Here is a 19,752-nt window from a genome sequence, read left to right as displayed (position 1 = left end):
GAGAGGTTCTGGAGATGTCATTACATTTAAATGTACTCTGGTATTGCATTCTGCTTTTCCATCTCAGCAGACACTGTTCCATCTGAACAACAAGATGGACATAACGCAGAGCGCAGTTAAATGCGGTTATAAGCAAGAACAGCAACCTTGGAGTGACTCATTCATAGGAGCAATTCATAGGTTACACTGGGTATGAAAGGCAATTTCAGAGTACCGCAGGAAGAAAGGGAGTTTTATAACAGAGGTGATACCAACTAATTTGGAGATACAGATACATACAGTATAGGATACATGCTGTACAGTGCACATGCTTTTTTTTAAGACAGGAAAGAAGTGTCCTTTACATATAGATCCCTACTTCTGAAAATCTAATTCTCTCCAGTACTAAAATTAATTCATTTAGGGTTATTATTATAAATGCTGAAACATATTAACAATTCAACACCAAAGAGAGGGGAGCTTTATATTTGTGCTGCATTGAATTTTAACGCAAGATGCTAAGAACCGGAAAATGTATTGAGAAGAGCTGCTGACAACCATCAGCAGCCCTGTGCAAATGGTGTACATAAAATGTAATAAGAGTTTTAGGACTATATTTCAACCCACATAATAAAGCACTGTGAAGGTGTAATTGCTGTCACTGTTCCATACCTTATTAGGGCAAAGAACAAAATGGTAAGAAAATATGAAATTTGTTGAATTATTATTTAAACAATTTTTGCCATAATTCTGTCATCTGTATCATACATTGCTTTGTCATGAAAATATAAAATATAATGGAGTTCACCTTTTAAAATCTATTGTGACAGACTTCTACAAAATGACAGCAATTACTTCTACTCAATTAGTTTCTTCTACAAATGAATTGCATAAAAATTGATTCCATGAAATGTTATAATCTAAAATTTAAACCCATAAAAGCAAGAAAATAGAGTTAAACTGAAACGTCATTCTTAGCCCACCCAAAAGTGTTTAGATACTGCAGGACTTGCCAAAGAATGGATAATCCTTCATACAACATGTGCTGCAGTAACTAGAAAGTTTCAAGTTAACAATGGAATTCCAGCCTTAATTCTGGCTTTTCTTGCTTTTTTGGGTTTAAAGAGGCTTTTTAACATTATTTCTAACATTGCCACTTTGTCTTTAATTCCCTTAAGGTCGTTGTCTTCAACGTTTAGCCAAACAGTCGGCTGTAGCGATTGTTTGCCATTTGGTCCGTTCCAATGCAGTCACAAGGGCTTGACGGCCAAAGAGTCGAACACTGGAACAGACTTGAGGAATCAATGTAACAGGGGGTTTTCCTCTGAGCTGCCTCCACCCCTTGGTGGAATTTTATCCTGGATGTTACAACCCACCTGGAGAATGGTGTTTGCTGGAATGTCTTGTGCCATTCTCCTGACATGACCAAAAAGGGTAAGGGCCATCAGTGGACAATGGCCCAGATAGTCCCCCTCAAAACTCAATCCAGCAGAATACATTTGCTACCTTCTTATTCCTACAGTCAGATAATGGGCCTGCAGCAGGCTGATCTATCTATTACACAGGCAGAGAAGAAGGCAAAAATAACAAAAATGTTGCCTCTGTAATAGGAAGTTGTGGGCTGACAAAGTGGAAGGAGGACCATGTAAATGAGCTCTCTGCCTCCTGTGCTCCATAATTCTGAATTCTTAATTGATCTTCCTCCCTGTGAGGTGCTCGGGAACATGATGTATTGGACTACAGGAGCAGGGCTGAAATAATATAGTTGAGGGAGAGATGTCACGTAGCCTGAGGGGCAGAAAACTAGGGGGTGGAGTGACTCTCACCTGAGAGCAGGGGATATCTCTGGATAAACAGTCCAAGCAGTGTGACTGAAGGCCTTCTCCTCCTCAACTGCTTTTGTGTTAAAGGACCGCTCTCCAAAACCCAACACACACATAAACTGCTGGAGCGGCCTGGGGATTGATCTCCCTCCATGATCTACTTTTGGAGGGCACTTTTCCATCCTCTCTGTGGATGACCTCAGAAATGGAACTGTCACAAAGGGATTCTCTGATATCTTTGGAGTGTAGATCCTTTGACGTTCCTCCCTGTTGGAAGGATGTGAAGTCAGACGATTAAGAAGCCCCTCGAATAGGATCTCAGGGATCTTATTGAACAGTGATTAAGAAAGGAGCCGATGAGGACAGCTACAGAATGCTTAATGTGACATTTCATGGACTCCAGAGAAGGCGTACTTTTCCCTTTGAAACAGACAGAAGTCTCCACAGCTGGGGAGCTTCTATGGCCCTATACCACAGAGTCAATACTACCTGAATTAGGATCCTAAATAAGATTACCAAAGATTTAACACATTGGCCTATAATGACTTCTGTACATGTGCATTTATGAAACTTTTAAAATAACTCGACCTGACTGACATTAGTAGCTGTGTTATCATGTAAATCTGAACTTGGCTTCTTTTCTGGACTGGAACATTGGCCCAGTAGAGCATCACGTCTCCTTTGGAGCTACAATGTTCTGGATCAGTCTCAAGAACCGAGTCACTACAAAGTTAACATGGACCTGGACCTTAAAAATTACATGTGGGGCGATAACTTCTTATGATGAATAGCTGACTTTCAAAAGTCAAGAAAGCAAAGGACCCCAAGTCCACTTGTTAAATTAACTGTCAAATTTTCATATTTTTAAAAAGCAGGACAAAATATTTTAGAATTAAAGACACACAGATTACTGTGTTACTCATCTTATTCTTTCTATTCTGCTACTGTATATCTTGAAAATGGGGTCCCTCAGCATTGTGTTTTCTCCAAACTAGTAGGGAAAGATACCCCTACGAGGGCACTGGGGTTATTCCCTCATCCCTGACATTGCACCCTGCATGCTTGTGTGCCCTGGGGAGAAGGGAAGAGTGCTGCACATGTGCAGGATATGAACTGTCAGCATCATGACAATAGGCTAGTTTAAAGGAAACAGAGTTGATTGGCTGTCACATAGTGGGAAGTCACACAAGCCACATCCCCTTTCAGGAGCAGTCATTGGGCTCCCCAGGATTGCTATTCCCACTGCAACCAATGAGGTTAGTGTAGAACTGTGTTTCTGAACATGCTGAGTTCACAGAGCCTTTTGGGGGCAGGGAAGGCACTTCCTCCTTCCCCCCGCCCCTCACTGAATTGGCATGGATTTTGCACCTTCCTCTCAGTATCCTGAATGTCCAGTAAGCAGGGAAGGCTGGAACACCAGTTAATTCTTTGTCAGGCAGAGGACTAAGAGTAGCCCTGCTTCAGGTTGCACTGAACCTGTTATTCCTGACAGCTTTACTGGAGTTGAATTAAGAAATCTGCCGCCTATTTAAACTATATCAGGATGTTGTATCTCTCTTCCTGCTGTGCATGAGTCCACAAACAAATACATTAAAAAAAAAAGAAGTATATGCTTCTAGAGTGAAATCATGTACTCCATGTCTTGTTTCATTCAAGAATAAACATTGATACATGAGTTTTCAGTTCCTGGAAATAGTGAATTAAACGGACAGAGGCTTAACTAGAACAATACAAGCAGGGACTGCTTTAATACTTTTTCTGCAAAGTTCTTTGCCTGATAAAGTTCATTACAGTAATGGCATCTTTAAAAGTGAAACACAGTCAACTGAATAATATATTTCTCACTTCAAAAGCACATTTTTCTTCTCTGAGCTTTCATTGTTACATACAAAAAACTCCTTAGAGCCACTACAGGAAAATGTTACAGGGCAGATCATCAGTGGATGTAAATTGATTTCAGTGCTGCTAAACCAATTTACACCAACCAACAATCTGCCCCAGAAAATTTAGCAAACCAGTATATTTAAGTGAACACTATACATTTTTTAAAAACAATGGCAATCACTCTATACTATAGGGGTAGAGAAGTGCCTTTTCTTATGAAATTCCATTGAGGTTTTCCTGAGAAAAATCACTTTTTCCTGTCTTGTACTTGCGTTCCTCAGGAAAATTTTGGCAACATGCCAAAACAATAACTAAATATAAATATCCCTAAGTTGGGCCCTTGCGCAACCAAAGCAGCAGCAGACCCTACAGTGGGAACTGCAAGAGCATCTGTAGTGGAAAGGAATGATGAAGAATTGGTGCAAACCCACCTAACGACTTTCTGGGACCCAAAACATGGCACCAGAAGCCCATCCCCTCCTTGCGCTACCAGCTAATACAGTTAGCCCTGTAGGTCAAGAAGTTGCAGTCTGAGCTGCAATGTCAAAGAGGTTCACAGATCAAACCCTGTTGATGATGCATGATGGGAATGGATAGAATATCATCTTTGAAGTATTTCTACACTGCAACGTAAGCTCAGGGTTAGTAGAACTCAAAGGTAGCAGACCCTGGGTTTGTTAACCTAGGGCTTGAGTGTCAAGACTCATTTGTTACTCCACATCAGGAATGGTTGAACCTCAGCTCCCAGACTAAGGCTCCAACATCTACACTGCATTTTGTGAGCCTGAGTCCAATCACCCAAATCCCAGACTTCTTAGAGTACTCCCAAAATGTGGCCGCTCTAACCCTTTGTTCATGGTGCAGTGTGGGAAAACTTGATTGTCCCAAGACCAAAGAAAGTTGGCCCATGGGACTGTTAAATACTTTCAGCAGACTCCCAGAGCACAATTCCAGTAGAGCTCCATCTACACTGCAAAGCAATAGGGTTTGAACCCTGGGTACCAGCTTGACTCAGGCTCAGACCCTCCACCCACCTGGTGTCCTGGGCCCCTGGGTCCAAGAGCTGGGTTAGTGTGATTTGTGTGTAGACAGAAGGGTGTTAGGCTTGAGCCTGAGTTTAAACCCTGGGTTTACACTGCAATGTAGACATACCCTCAATCACATACCAAAAAGCCACATTAAAAGTAAGTTGTTCAGATTGAGAAATCAAGTACTCAAAAGTCAGGAAATGCCAGATTTAACATGCCTGAAAACCTTAATTCTGCCCCCTTATGCTCATGCACTATTAATACAGTTTTAATTACACAATCACATCCTGTTCTTCCCACAATACCCCTGGCTCATTTGGTGCACAGAATGGATGCACAAGAGCACAGAATCAAGGATCCACAAGTTTAGGCTTAAAATAGGAGTAACTGGATGATGTTCTATGGCCTGTTATACAAGAGGTCAGACCAGATGATCTAAAGGTCCCTTCAGACCTTAAAAATCTATGAATTATTTACACCCTTCATCCCCACACTGTATACAGTCACACACAGTCAACGTATTCAAATGTAATATGGCCATACACAAGGAAGTAAGGAGACATAAATAAGGGAGTACTTTCATTCTCGGAGCAAGGAGGAACTAGGATGGGAACTGTTGACTAAGTCACAATTCCTTCCCAGGGTTCTTCCTAAAGCAGTGAAACCACATAAAGGGTCTGTACATACCACTGTGAGCAGAACATGAGTTCCACTGAAAGTTCCCTAAAGCAGCCGTGCCACTTTGTTTCTTTCTGTGTTCATATTTTAAAACAGCTTATTTAAAAATACAATTGGTGGTATTTTATTGGTGGGTTTTGGTTTAAAATGAAAATGAGAATCAGGTTTAAGACATCACAACATGATAGATGAAACATTTCTGTTTGTCATAATGAACTTTTCGCTTCTCTATTTTTAGCTGAGCTCTTGTTTCATTATGGAAAATGTTTAAGTGTATTTCTCAATGTCATCTTACAACACCACACTGTTTACTTTAAAAAAAAAAAATCAGCATTTAAGGCCCAATCCTCCCATTGAAATCGATGGGAAAATACTATTTTGCAATCAGACCATTAAGTGATGTGTTCCTACAGTCCTTACTCAAGCAAATCTCCCCCTGAAATCAGTGAGAGTTTTGCCCAAATAAAGACTGGACCAGCCCCAATATGTATAAGAACCCGTCACTATTCACATGTACAAAAACCCATAGTTTCCTCATGTCTTCTGTAAAGGTGTAAGTTACTGAAGGGCTGTCCAGCACAGCCAATTTTTCCACTGGCTTTATTTTTTAAAACTAATTTTGTTCAAAGTACTCTTCCGAAAAATAGAAAGTTGAAAGATAAACATACTTCTTTTAGCAAATGCCAGAAGAAAATATGTTGTGGCAGTCTTTGGCCAACTTACAATTGAAATGAATTTACATAATCAAAATACATCTTAATTTTTGTTAAAACATTCTAAAAACTGATTGAACACATTTTTTCAGATGAAAAAGTTTTACAACCACAGAAGTATTTTGCTTTGTAATTCACTCAGTTGCACACACCTTTTCCCCCTTCTTTGGAAAATATATCAATTACTTATTTTAAAAAAGTATTTTTGGCATGGCTGACCTGTAGAGATATGGAGCTAAGCAGAGTCAGTGAATCCACTCACTCTGATATACACACATGATATGCAATTAAAATCTCCATTCACATTCCTACAGGGTTGTCAATCAAGAGAAAAGCCTTTTTGACAACATTCAGTGAAGCGTACCAACTAACTGCTGAACAGGGACTTAAACAGTAACAGCTTTTGTTACCAGCAAGAATAGATTTTACCAAGATTGGGTTGAGTTTCTAAAGAAATCATTATGTTCAACATTTTGGGGTTTTTCATTAAAAATGAAAATATGTCAAAAAGCTTTTGTATACTAAGCTATGATATTATGTAATACATCAGAGTTATCAGATATGTGAAAAAAAACTAACCTTTGGACTGTAAGAAACAATTTAACCTTTTACATTTAGAACAATGATTACAAGGCAGTTTATTGGGGAAAAGAGGACATTCTGACCTGTTTGTTATGCACTAGCGGCTAACCTTTTCAACATTTTAAGGTGTCTGATCACAAATTAAAGTTGGGAAGTCACCGTCCAGTTACCAAAATTATCCAGCTAAAATAACATAGTAAACATTCACAGCTTATGTGAACCTATTATTAGTATTTCAGAACTACTGCGTGAGCCTACATTTTCATTTATGAGTCTCTCTAGACAATATTATATACGTAGAATCTTTTCAAATGAACACTGAAGATGTCATGGCTATAACTTAGTTACTGTTTAGTACCTAATCAAAGAATGTATACCTCACAATAGCTTTAGTATACTTTAAAGTCATAAATCTATAAAAGCAGGGCACAGTAAAAATGAATATACTGTGCTTGTTAATCTGCTGCTGTGTGTGTTTTGAGCAATTAGCCTTGGACTACAATTCTGAAACAAGTTAATATCAGATACTGAAATATTTTCCTTCTTACTTATCATGCTCTCTAACTGAAGAGAAAGCAGATGCATCCTGACTATTAACAGTCATGACAAATTGCCTTACTAATGAATGTTACACACTGAAAGTGCCATAACTGATTAAACTACAATTTCCCACTACCAGATAGAGAGAGACTTGGGAACTCCAGCAGTGGACAACTCTGATGTTCTGCCAACAGGCCTTCAGGGTACAGTGTGGTATTTAGAAAAACACACTGTAAATTCCATATGAATATATTCTAAAAGACTACGTGGATACAACAGGTTTTAAAGAACATTAGATGAAACAGCTTAGATTTGTAGCTCATGAGTCATGTAAAAAGGATGTGTTTTAACAATTTTAGTATCATTACAAGGCTGGGTTAATAATATTTCTGTTGGGTTTTTCTACTCACCCGCCCCCTCTCCCAAAAAACATTGCTTGTGCTTTGCATTTCACATAAAATCTTTTTGTCAGTCTCTTTGTTGGTGCAAAATTGGCAGCAGTTCAAATTCAAAGTACTCCTATTCATTTACTGACCATTAAACCAATGTCATTCTAGTTCACATCAGCCAGAGAGCTAAGCTCTAAAAAACATAAAAGGCTTGCTTCACCACTGACGAATAATGTGTACATTTTTACAGAGCTTAAACCTTAATGCTTTGCCTGAAACTAACAATACAGTATATCTTATCATTCCTTTTTCACAAGCAGGCAGCTGCTGAAACGCTTGCCACTTCAAAATATCAATTGCTTGCCAGAGTTGTCCTCAACACACCCTGTCAAACTCATGTATATTGTGCAATGAAAATGGTGCAGGACTGAAAGCTAGAAATTGTGTCAAATTTTGCTGTAAGGGTATGATGTGCAAAGAACAATGTATGACAACCATAAAGACTACAAACAATAGCAGAGGAGCCAGACACTACATACATCACAACTGCGCCAGTACATATTTTATTGTATGTATTATATATTTAAAGCATGACAAATGTACCATTGTAGACTGTGCTACACAAAATAGAAACCCTTCAGCTAGTTAGGCTTTTTTTCAGTTCTCTTGATGACAAATATGTAGTTAAATTTCTCTGCTTTTTGAGCATTTGTCTGAAAATCATATAGGAAAAAAATATAAGGTTTTCAAAATGAGTAACAGAAACCAAAAGACAACAGTACAAGATGAGAAAATGAGATTTTGTTCAGTTAACTCTTTTGCTTCTCTCTGGGAAGACATAGCCAGGGTTTCCTTAAAGAATATCTGAGGCTATACAAGAGAAATACAATAGCACTGTGCCCATAAATTACAGTATACCTAATTTTAATGCAGATAAGCGCTGGTCTATTGATTTGCATGTTTCCCTGGCAAAATGGAAATTCCATGTGAACATGTTCTTTGTCTACAGAAAATAAATTTTAAGCACTTTATGAATACTGCATTTTATGCCAAAAGGGAAATAAATAGGTTGCTAACATAACATATATATGGACTCTAAATAAAGTAAGTGCGGGAGGGGGTGTATGTACATATATATTACACACACCGTTTTTTCACACTTCATTATGTTTTCTTCAAGGGGTCCTGGCTGCTGAAAAAATGCTTCTTTTCAGAGTACAATCAAGCTAACTGAGGGAAAACTGGCATAATAAGCAACACATCAAGTTAACTGTAAAGGTGACCATAGTAATACTAATCCTAAATTAAAGCAACCACAGATTGCTGAAATGGAAAAAAAATGTTTATGAGGAAAGATTAACATGAATATCTATTAATCTTTCCACAACACAGTTTAGGCTGCAAAACTTTTAACATATAAGTTTCTAGAGGGCCATTAACTGATATCAGGCTAACTGAAATGAATATAAATGCTTTTAAGGTGTTAATAAATATTTTGGAAAGAGAATAGGTGTTTTAGGTGGCTGGGGGTGCTGACCTTTGCTGTGTTTATTAGAGGGACAATGATGCATTATTAACACACAGCAGCTGTACCTGAACTGCTGCCATGAACATAATAGCCTTTTATAGCCATCAGGGGAGTGAGATAGGAGGCCTTTATTAACCACTAGACATGATTAGCACATTATGTGAACTTTAGGAGGCAAATTATCTCTTATTGAAATATGTTGGTTATAAACTAATTGTAAACATGATTTTAAAACCTTACCAATGCAAAACTAAGAGTTTTACTACCATTTTGCAAATCATTGGCTAGCAATCTTAAGAAAAAGGGTTTCTGCTATATTCATACAATCTACCAAAACAACTATGTCTCAAAGACCTGATTCAACTAAGATCAAACTATCAAAGTATTAACAACTCTACTTCATGAATATTAATCTTGAGAAATAAAATAAAACATAAATTCAGTAAAACTGTTAATGAAGAAACCTGTTTATTTAATATATATTTTCTATTAATGTTAAAAGCAATTCTTAAAAGATTAGTTTTGTAATACATTTTCAAGAGTTAACTTGAAAAAGTAACATCATACTTTACTTCAGAAAGCTTAATTTTGGGAAAGATTATCCCATTAGCCTTAGCAAATGAACACAGCACTGAGAGTCCATTATGAATAGTCTTTTATGCCCTAGCAGAAAGTCATTAACATAGAATAAATCATTAGCTTTGATATTAAGCTTCTACTATCTGCAGGTTTCTATGACTAATGTTCATAACTGCATCTGCCAAATGAGAAAATATACTTTTTTTTGAAAGGTTATCTTCCATTTTACTATTATTTTCTGCCTTTGTATTATTTATTACTATTTCAGGCTGATATAAATGTGATATATACATAAGGAATAAGTATTTTCTGTTATATACAGACACAAATCCTGTATCACATTCCAACCAAAAAGATGACCTATAACCATTTAATTTTTTTATATACATATATAGATAGATAGATAGATATATCTATATATATATATACACACACACACATACACACACACCCCTTTCCCTTCTCCTGTAATAATTGTCCAGATAGATCTTCACCTTCATGTGGTATCCATCACATTCCTCCTTCTAACTAGCTTCCTTGTGCAGAGGTTAACACATTCTGATTTCAGTGGGAGTTCTTCTCCAACAAGGAACATAGGACTGGGCCCCATTATGGATTTCCTTACTATAGCAAATTTAATAGCAGCTGTAGCTCTCCTGGAACCTTTAAGACCACACAAAGGTCTAGAATAACATTAGGAGACAAAAGCACTATCAAAGAAGCTCCATTTCTGTGTTTAGCCAGCCTGTATTTTTGAAAAAACAATCTCCACCAATCAAAAATAGCATGATGAGCTAACAGGCAAGGATGTGAATGTTATGACAATCTAACATTTTCACTAACCTGGATTTATCAGATGTTCATGAAACTCAAGTGTGTTTTGTGACTTGGAAGGCAGTATGTTTCTTGGGAGGAAACTATGCTATTTGGATCTATCTCAAATTTGCTGACAGCCCAGCAAGAAACATTAACAAAATAGTTGAAGAAAACTGCTTAGATACATGTTTGTATTGCAAATGAAAGATTAAATACATGTATCAGTACAGCCATATAAAACACAAACTAAAAATAAAATATACTGTATAAAAGATCACAGGAGAGAGAACACCACAAGCATAAATATTAAAAATAACAACAGTATCATGACCTTTGTAGTAAACAATTTAATTTTGAAGATTTAACTCAAAATAAGAGTTTAGCTTTTGATTTTCAGTCAAACTGTTGGCTTATCAATGTAAAATTGCTTAAAGAAAAAAACACTGAAGAAAGCCAATCCTGGGAAACAAACTAAGCTGAAAAGAATTTTGCTTCTTAGCAATGGCCATTATGGAAAGCAGTTTTGTTACTGTTGTTGCTGATGCTACACAATCAGTATCTAAGTATAGTGTATTACCATGTTGCCATTTTCAAACTGAATGCTGTAGGGGAAAGTGTTATGACCAAGAAAATCTCATTCAGGTTAATGTGAATTCCATGTCTTAAAGTATTATGTAAGTGCTGCTATAATTAACACTCTGTTGGCACTTCCATTATAAACCACATTTTTGAGGACTTTATAACTCAGCCTTTTTAACGAGAAATTACTCCTTGGACAGAAAATTGGTACATAGGTTGTATAACACCAGCACCAATGCCACCAAAATGTTTAAATCGATTAGGCCAGATTTAAACTGAGCATTTTAGTGTTTACAGCCTATGCTAGTTGTTCACAAAACATGTGTCCACTTCACAAAAATAAACATAACTGCCACTAATTGTCATGACTGACAATTTCACAGACCAAGAATTGAATGGACCCGGAGACCACACACTCACCACTACAAGTGGTTAATACTGAGTCACATTGCCAGAGCACAGGGGAAAGCTTTTGCTACCACTATCCATGCTCTGTCGTGTCTCCTCTCAATTTGGGATCTCAGTCTCCAGAAATGTTGGTCTATTGCCTATCATGAGTACGACATTCACTTCGTTTGAAGAGCACAATATAAAAATGGAAAACTAAAAATTGTCCATTTTCATGTGACACTATGTAAAGGAAAATCCTGATTTAAGAAAAACAAAAGGAAAGTTTTGCCAGCTTCTAGAAACTGCATGGTGCAAGCTCCTCATGAAAGTGCTGAGTGCCCTCAACTTCCACTGAAGTCAATGGGAGTTGAGTACTAATTTTCTCACAGGATCAAGCCCTGAGTCTTTATGGTGGATAGTGACATTAGCTATGTTTTAATTTGAATGAAACGCTGTACTCCTAATTTAGCATACCCAGCAGTGTACTGGTTTAGCTTTTTGTCCATAGACCTCACAACAGCTATTTTAAAGGCAGTGTTGCAAAGCTGAAATCCATTTTCTAATGGAACAATAAAATGTTACCTTTCAAAGATGTAAAAATGTTCTACAAAATAGGAAAATCTAGAATTATCATGAATATTACGATTTTAAAATATGGCAGTGGAAAGTTTTCTCAAAAGCCCATGTATATAGTAATTCCTATATTCTATGAAAATCAGGATCACATATTTTCCGAAACACTGGAATCTAAGCAGTCGTATTTGATGTTTGCTTGTATCTTTGGGACTTCATACTAGGAACTAGGGTCTAATCTAAGAGAAGTTCATTCAACTTCTTAATATGTGACATTTTTCTGAAATCTATTGTAAGGCTTGAAAGCTTGCAAAAATCAACAACCAATGAAAACATTAACGTGACAGTTTAATCTTTCCTCTAAAAGAACAAATATCAGGTATGACCATCATGCACTAAGTTACCAAAGTTGTTCAGGGGAAAGAAAAAACATACCCTACTCAACATAAAGATTTAATTGAATCATCTACTGTTACGTGACACACTAAAATCCCTCAAAAATACTGATACACAATTCTAGTCTTAGAGCTCTCTCTGGAGATCCCAGCATTTAGGAAGATCAGCAAAAGAATGTATGCATAGTGAGCCATCAGAAAAAGTAGACCTTGGAAAGATACACTCATGGGACATTTTGTAAAGAGGGATATCCGTGTTGTAGTTAGACCTGAAAATGTAAAATATTCTAAAATACTTCAGCTCCATTTAAGTCAAGTCACTAACAAAACTCTTATCTGTTTACAAAATATTACCCATGTTTTTTCACTTCAGTGTTATACAGCTTTTTCATTTTGTTTAGTCTTTGATTTTTGCAGGGGTGGGTTTGAGGGGGGATTCCTCTTATTTTTTAAACAGCTACATTATTTCTCTGTCATCAGGCTGTATTCTTCCATTGCATTAACAACTACCAGTGTATAAAGAGTGGATGAGTTGTAGGCTTCTTTATTTCTGAACTAGCTAGACTAGAATCCAGTGCATAATTCTGCAAGGCTAACTATTGGGAGCAGTAAAGACCATTATTTTATCTCCTACTGTTGGCAGGGGTCAGCATCTCTGTCATTAGCAGTGTCAAAATATAATTATATTACTGATCCTTATGTGAGCAGATACTTAACACATGAAAACACCATAAAGTTGAAGACATGAAAATGTTTCAACTCTTCTTGTAATACTTGTGGAAACAGTCTTTGGAGATGGCAGTACAATGACGAAAGAAGAAGGAATATTATTGCTGGGTAGGTATATATTTAAACTGATGATCTGACATCTTCAAATAGTACAAAACCCAGACAATATTTTACTACTGAATTCATGCAGTATGCTTATTAAACATAATTTATTTTTGTAACATTAAATTCAATTAAGAAATATGATGTTACTTAAAACAGACGTCAATTAAATAAACTGTTCTTATTAGCCCATAAATGTCTGAAATGCAGTTATGCTTTGAGTTTCAAGAGATGAACAGTATTACCTCAAGTCTAAATCTGTCTGTCCACTATGTTATTTTAAAGGCTGACCTATATACAGCAGCATACCATCCAGTCTGTCTGTTTGTATAAGAGATACCTCACACAGTTGCCATAACCAACATTGTTTGCATTGTTCTTTCACTTTTCTCCTTCCATGGGTTATGTGAGAGAAACAAGGAAAAGTCAGCATTGCAAGATATGCAAAGCAAAATGTGCATTTACAGTAAATAAAGGAATGTTAAAATAATGTTCTAAACATTTGTGCCTAAGTTTATAAAACAAAGATCTAAGCAGCCTTTTGAAACAAAGACTGCCACCTGAAACGCAGCTGAGCAGAAAGATGGGACTGTATGATCTACATTATTGCATTTTCTTTTAAGAAGCCATCAAGAGTGATTCATTCTGACTACAGATACCCAAAATACATATGTATATGTGGACTGCATAATTAAAAGCCTAAAACAATTATCTGATCGTTAATAAAATGTATGTTAACAGATCAGTTATAAAACTTTGAAGTCCCTGACTATCTGGGCAATGTACCTAAATTAGCAGCCATTTAATTAAAGTAAATATGTCACAGAATAAAGTTAATCAAACAATCTTTAATTTTTACCGAAAACAACCCACAGATAAGGGGCCAAACCCTGCAATCATTATTCAAACAAAACTTCCATTATTTCTAAGAGAGCAGGATCCTGTCCAGAATGAGGATTGCAGGATTTAGCCCAAGGTAAACAACATCAAACAAAACTAGACTATCATTCTACTCTGGAATATGGATCCATCACACTCCAGCAAATGATACCCTTTGCTTTTAGATATCAGCTGTAAATAGTCCACCAAACTTTCTGAAAACAAGTTCTAGGAACCTCCTTCAAGCCACTGAAAACACATGAATGAAAATGAGTGACGGATGAATATTTTTAAAACAACTAAGTGTTTAGAGCAGGGCAGATAAGTTTTCACAGCAATGTTAATCATGCTGGGTAGAGGAACTGAGGGAAGAGGTTGAAAATGAAATGTTCAGTAAATGCATGCCTCTCAAGGGCCTAGCAAACCTATTCAGTCCATTTAATATAACCAATGATCAGTGGCAAAGATGTTTGATAAAGGCATGTTCATGCTGTAGAAGGTATCTTATATGAAATATTCCTAGTAAGTCTTCTCCAAGCATAAAAATTATGTCTTATGACTGTGCATTTTTTAAGTCCATTATCAGTCCAGGCTAAGTTAAATAGAAGAGTTACAACTTCTCTACAGAATGAGTGCCTCATTTGCATTTAAAAAGAACAGTTTGCTCCTTCATACATGGCATGACTTAAAAGAAGCTTCAACCAGCTAGTAAAAAAAAAAAAAAATCTGAAAACGACTTTCTAAATTAATTTATTCGATTTGCAGTGCAACCAACCAAAAATGATTTAAAGCACTTAATTGGAAAATGATTTAATATATTAAAGTAATTCCTGATTTTCCAAAGCATTTAACTTTTAAATTAAATCTGGCCCACTTTCTCAAGAATGATGAGTGAAATGTGTATTCAAGTCATTACCTTCTTTTTGAAGCTTTAAATCACTGATAGGTTTAATAACGTTTGTCCAGTTTCATTGCCAAATGGGTCTTCAGACACTCTGGTGCATATGTCATTAATTCTACCACATTCTTTACTTTCCAGAACTTGAATGTTACAATTTACAATAAAAGAGAGAAAATACTGAATATGGCAAGTCAGAGACCAAAAGCAGTATCACAATGATCGCTATGAACACATTTAAAGTGTACCACGTATATTCTCTTGCACGCAGCTGCCTCGCACCCACCCCCATCCCATCCACCCCCCAAAGTTCACTCTTCTCCCAAACTTCTCCTGATCTATAGGGCAGCCTGCATAGACACTGCAAACCGTGGTTACTTAAACATTGCTAAAAAATGTTCCTCTGGGATCTCTTTTGAAACTTCCTTAGGGATCAGTCACAAGGGACCTGATTTAACCCTGAATTCTCTAACTCCATTGACTATAGGAGAGTTACACCAAGGATGAATTTGGTCCTTTATGTTGCGAATGGTAGGTTAGATTATGCTAGAAACCCTTCCTGAAAACTGAGGGGGGCTTCATCATAATGCTGCAAACACTGCTTCTAAACAGATTATATCTGACTTTATTGTTTGTTTATTTTTTATCACTGATTCTATGCAGTGGCCAGGAGTGAAGGGGACAGCCCTAAATATCTATGACATGTGGTGTGATTTGTGAACCCACCATGACAATGGACAAGCAGAAAACACAGTAGTATTTTCAAACGAGTTAAACTGAGAGTACTGCTCCTCTGCACTGGGCATTTCCCCCTTCTCCCAGTGCGTGTTGCAAGGGTTGGGTGGCAATAAGCAGGCACATAACCCTGTGAAAGAAAGACCAAGCAGCAAGCAAGTCTCCTTGCTGACTACATACACTACCAGCAGCAGAGTTTGCATTGCATAAACATCTGCTACAGTCTGCAGCAACAACCTCCCAAGACAGATTTTAAACAAAAGCCTAAAACACACAGGTTTAAACAAATCTTCCGGTAAGTGCTTGTTCCCAGCTTTCTCCCCTGGAGGGGGTGTGCTCAAGAAGTGTTTTGGGTAACTTGCACTTCCTGATTATTTCCTATGGCTAACGTTTTATTCGTGGGCAAAGCCCATTCCACAACAGCAAAGAAAGTGCAGATCGTGCATAAAATAGCAGCTGGCTCACGCCACTGAGACAGTAATAATGAAAATATCCCTGGTCTCTTGTTCGTGGGCAGACGGATCGCGAAGTGATCCTGAATCACAGCCGCAAAACGAGTACAAGAAAACCCAATGCTTGGGTCTTTTGTAAATAACACTAGCCTGCTTTGCAATCCCTCCTTCTCCCGGGCTCTTGTTGTAAACTTCTTTCTTTAGAGACATAACCCTATTTACAGTCATTTAATCAAGTTACGGAGGAATTAATAACGCAGTTGCAGAGCCAGAACAAAGTCGATGTTCTGTTCAGAACAAACTTGTCACCACCCATTTAATTCTGTACACAAAATAAAAAGCGTGGTCCCGTCATCACAGATTGCTAAGTACAGGCTTTTCGTGAGCCTTGACACATGAACTGGAGGGTTCGCACAGAGCTTCCCATTATGTTTTGACTTGGGAAAAATAAATGGAGAGACTTTGTTTGTTTGGTGGGGGAAGGGGGTATAGAAGACAGAGTTACCTGTTCAGTTAAATATCCCACAAGGACATCCTTTTTCCACGCTGTTTCTCAGAAAGAAATGTACAGAATAGCTACTTAGACTTCCAGTTTGGGGAAGAGGTTATGAAAAATCCTCTCCTCCCCCACCTCCCAACACACCCCGTCCGCCTCCAAACTATTCTGGGATTTTATTTTAGTCATTCCACTAGAGAGAGAGAGAGAGAAATAGATACACACACGGGTAGATTCCCAGCAAGAAGCGAGGTATCAGAGAAAACGCTCTCACTTTCCTGCACCATCAGGGTGTTTGGAAAACACCCAGAATTTGCCTAAAATATAACATTTTACAACCACATCGCCCCCCTCGAACAACTCCCACCCCGCAAGAATGGCTTTGGTGTGGCTGCCTTTGCTTGAGAGGTTAACTCAGTGTGCAGCCTGCCAAGATTTAGCTCCCGTTTACGCACAGCAAAACAACACCACAGATAAAGCACCTCAAATAAAACAAAACACAAGTCACCTTGTTGCAATAGTAGGGGTCCAGGCAGGGAGAAGGTCCCAGACAAGGGGTATCAGGAGTGGCAGCAGACTGTGGTGGTGGAGGTGGTGAATAAAATCTTACGTCCATTTCACTAAAACATCAAGCAAACTCCTTTCCTCTTTTTCCCCCCTTTTTTTACTTAACGTTCGTGCAAAAAAAAAAAACACAACAAACAACAACAACAAAAACCCCAAGCAGGTTGAGAAGAATCAGCAAGAGGTGCCTGAGTTTAGGAGAAAAAGAAACACCTTCCTTGCCTCACATCCGTTGGTGGTTTGTAAAGAAAGAGAGAGAAAAAACTCTTCCAAAAAAGCACCAGTCTGCAGATGTCTGCAAGAGAACCAGCAGCAAACCCTCCTTCTTCTCCTAGAGCAGGGCAGGTAACTTGGAGTATTGTTTTCCCTGCACACACATGCACTGGTCGCTAGCCCTGGGTGTAGATTTCGCTCTCTATTGGATTCTCTGAGTTGTTTCCTTTCCTCTCTCTCTCGCCTCTCTCTCTCTCTCTTTTTTTTTTTTTTTTTAATCTCTATCAGTGTGTGAGTGTTGGGGGGAAGGGGATTTTCGTTTCTCCACCTTGGGGAAGGGGGAAAGCTAGTGCACACCCGTGAGGCGCGGGGGGGCGAGGCGGAGGCGCTCTGCTGGGCTGGCCCTGGAATGGCTGCCCCGTGCTGCTCGCCGGGAGGAGGAGAGGGACACCGTGTGCGCCGCTTCCAGAGTGGCGGCTCCGAGTGTGTTTCACACAAAGGGGCTCGCGAGCGCAGAGCCATTCGCGGCTGCCCAGGACGGGGCTGGGGAGTGCCGAGAGGGGGCGCTGCTGCAGCACCCCCCAGCCGCCGCCGCCCTACCGCCTGCCAGTTACTATGGTGCCTCCTCAGCACGGCGCGGCTGCCCTGCCCTGAGGGGAAGGAGAGGAGCCGGGGTAGGGCGGGGTGGGGAAGGAGTTAAAGCAGGGGGCAGGGAGCGGCAAAAAGGAGGGTGGGGAAGCACTTAACTGGGACCCAGGAGCTCTGGGGTTTCTGTTCCTGACTCTGCCACAGGCTTCCTGGGTGTCCTTGGGCAAGTCACCCAGGGAACCTCTTCGCTGCCAGGAAATACCCACAGCATGGAGTCTGGGAGCCTGGGTCTGCCAGCAGGGGGCTCGGGAGGCAGGGTTAAGAATTGCAGTGTAGATGTTCAGGCTGGGGCTACAGCCCGGGCGCTGAGCCCCAAGATCTCAGGGCTTGGGCTCCAGCCTGAGCCAGGAAGTCTACACTGCAATTATTAGCCCCACAAGCCTGAGTCAGCTGACCAGGTCTTTTATTACAGTGTAGCCATATCTTCAGGGTATGTCTACACTGTACATTAAGCTGAGACTCTCACGTTTGACCACAACTCCATCCCTTACGTCCACACACAGATCAGTCTGTCCTAGGACCCTGCTAGAGGCGTGGGCTAGGGCCCAAGTCCCTCTGTGACTTGCAGTGTGGATGGATGTCAAGCCACAGACCTGAGACAGAAAGTTTGCATAGAGCAATCTGGACACATTAGCACAGCTTTGAGACCTGGGTCCAGCAACTGTTAAGCCCAGGTTTACAATGCAGTGTAAACGTTTATCCAAGCGTGGGCTTGGAAACACTGGGTTCCACAGACCAGGGCTTAGTGTGCAGTGTAAACATACCTTTAATGTCCCTTTGCATCTCAGTTCCCCATCCCTAACATGGGGATAATGATTCTTCCCAACCTCACAGGCATGTTACCAGGACAACACCATGAACACCTGGGACACACATTCAGTGTCGCTATTTCTCACAATGTTATCACGAATCTCGTGATATCCTGTGGAGTCCATGGAAACATATGAGTAGGGGAAAAATCTCATCTTCCACTTCAGAAAAATAAAGTAATTTTCTATACTTCATGGTGGCAGAGACAAGCTTGAAATTATGACCTGAGTACACCATAATGGCTCAAAAAACACAAGGCAAATAAAAATAATCTGAAATGTATTATTATTATTGAAATATTTTATGAGTTTGGGGAGTCTCACCCATGAGTTTTGAATGGTTTAGGTTGGCAATATTGCTTGGGGCTGGCACAATATAAGTACTTATCATAGATCGAAGAGGAAAATGGGAGGAGGGGTAGGGAAATAGGGAGGCAGAGAGGGTATCAAAAACAGGGAAGAGGAGCAAAAAATAGTGGGAATAAGGGTAAAAATGAGGGGAGGGAGGATAGGCAAAAACATGGGAGAGAGGGGCAGGTAAGCAAAAAAAGGGTATAAGGGAATAAAAACAGGGGAAGAGAAGGGCCTTTAGGGGGATCACAAACAGGCCCCAGTGGCTTTCCTGCTGGCTTTCTGTCTGAGTTTTAATCAAGAACAGGAGGGATACAAAATAATGCAGATCTGTAGGAAGGATGGTACAGGAAAGACACCTTGAAATTTGATAGATTTAAATATCACTGCACATTTAGAG

General features: G+C 39.1%; 1 protein-coding gene across 5 annotated transcripts in view; it reads right to left on the bottom strand.

Moving 5' to 3' along the window:
- The window catches only part of TOX (thymocyte selection associated high mobility group box), a 268,267-nt gene extending 250,145 nt beyond the window's left edge, over positions 1–18,122 (bottom strand). The window contains exon 1 of one of the 5 annotated variants that reach the window (XM_037892570.2): positions 17,276–18,122. In XM_037892570.2, coding sequence (XP_037748498.1) covers positions 17,276–17,383 — 108 coding nt within the window. In that variant the 5' untranslated portion in view covers positions 17,384–18,122. Of the gene's footprint in view, positions 1–15,102; positions 15,376–16,776; positions 16,898–17,275 lie in introns of those variants that run through there. The other 4 variants (XM_007059463.4, XM_037892568.2, XM_037892569.2 and 1 more) reach the window with 4 other exon arrangements.
- Between the last annotated feature and the right edge of the window lie 1,630 nt (positions 18,123–19,752).

Source organism: Chelonia mydas, chromosome 2, assembly GCF_015237465.2.
Source record: "Chelonia mydas isolate rCheMyd1 chromosome 2, rCheMyd1.pri.v2, whole genome shotgun sequence".
NCBI lineage: Eukaryota > Metazoa > Chordata > Testudines > Cheloniidae > Chelonia > Chelonia mydas.
The sequence above is the reverse complement of the archived record's forward strand: the minus strand, read 5'-3'. Positions and strand labels throughout refer to the sequence as shown.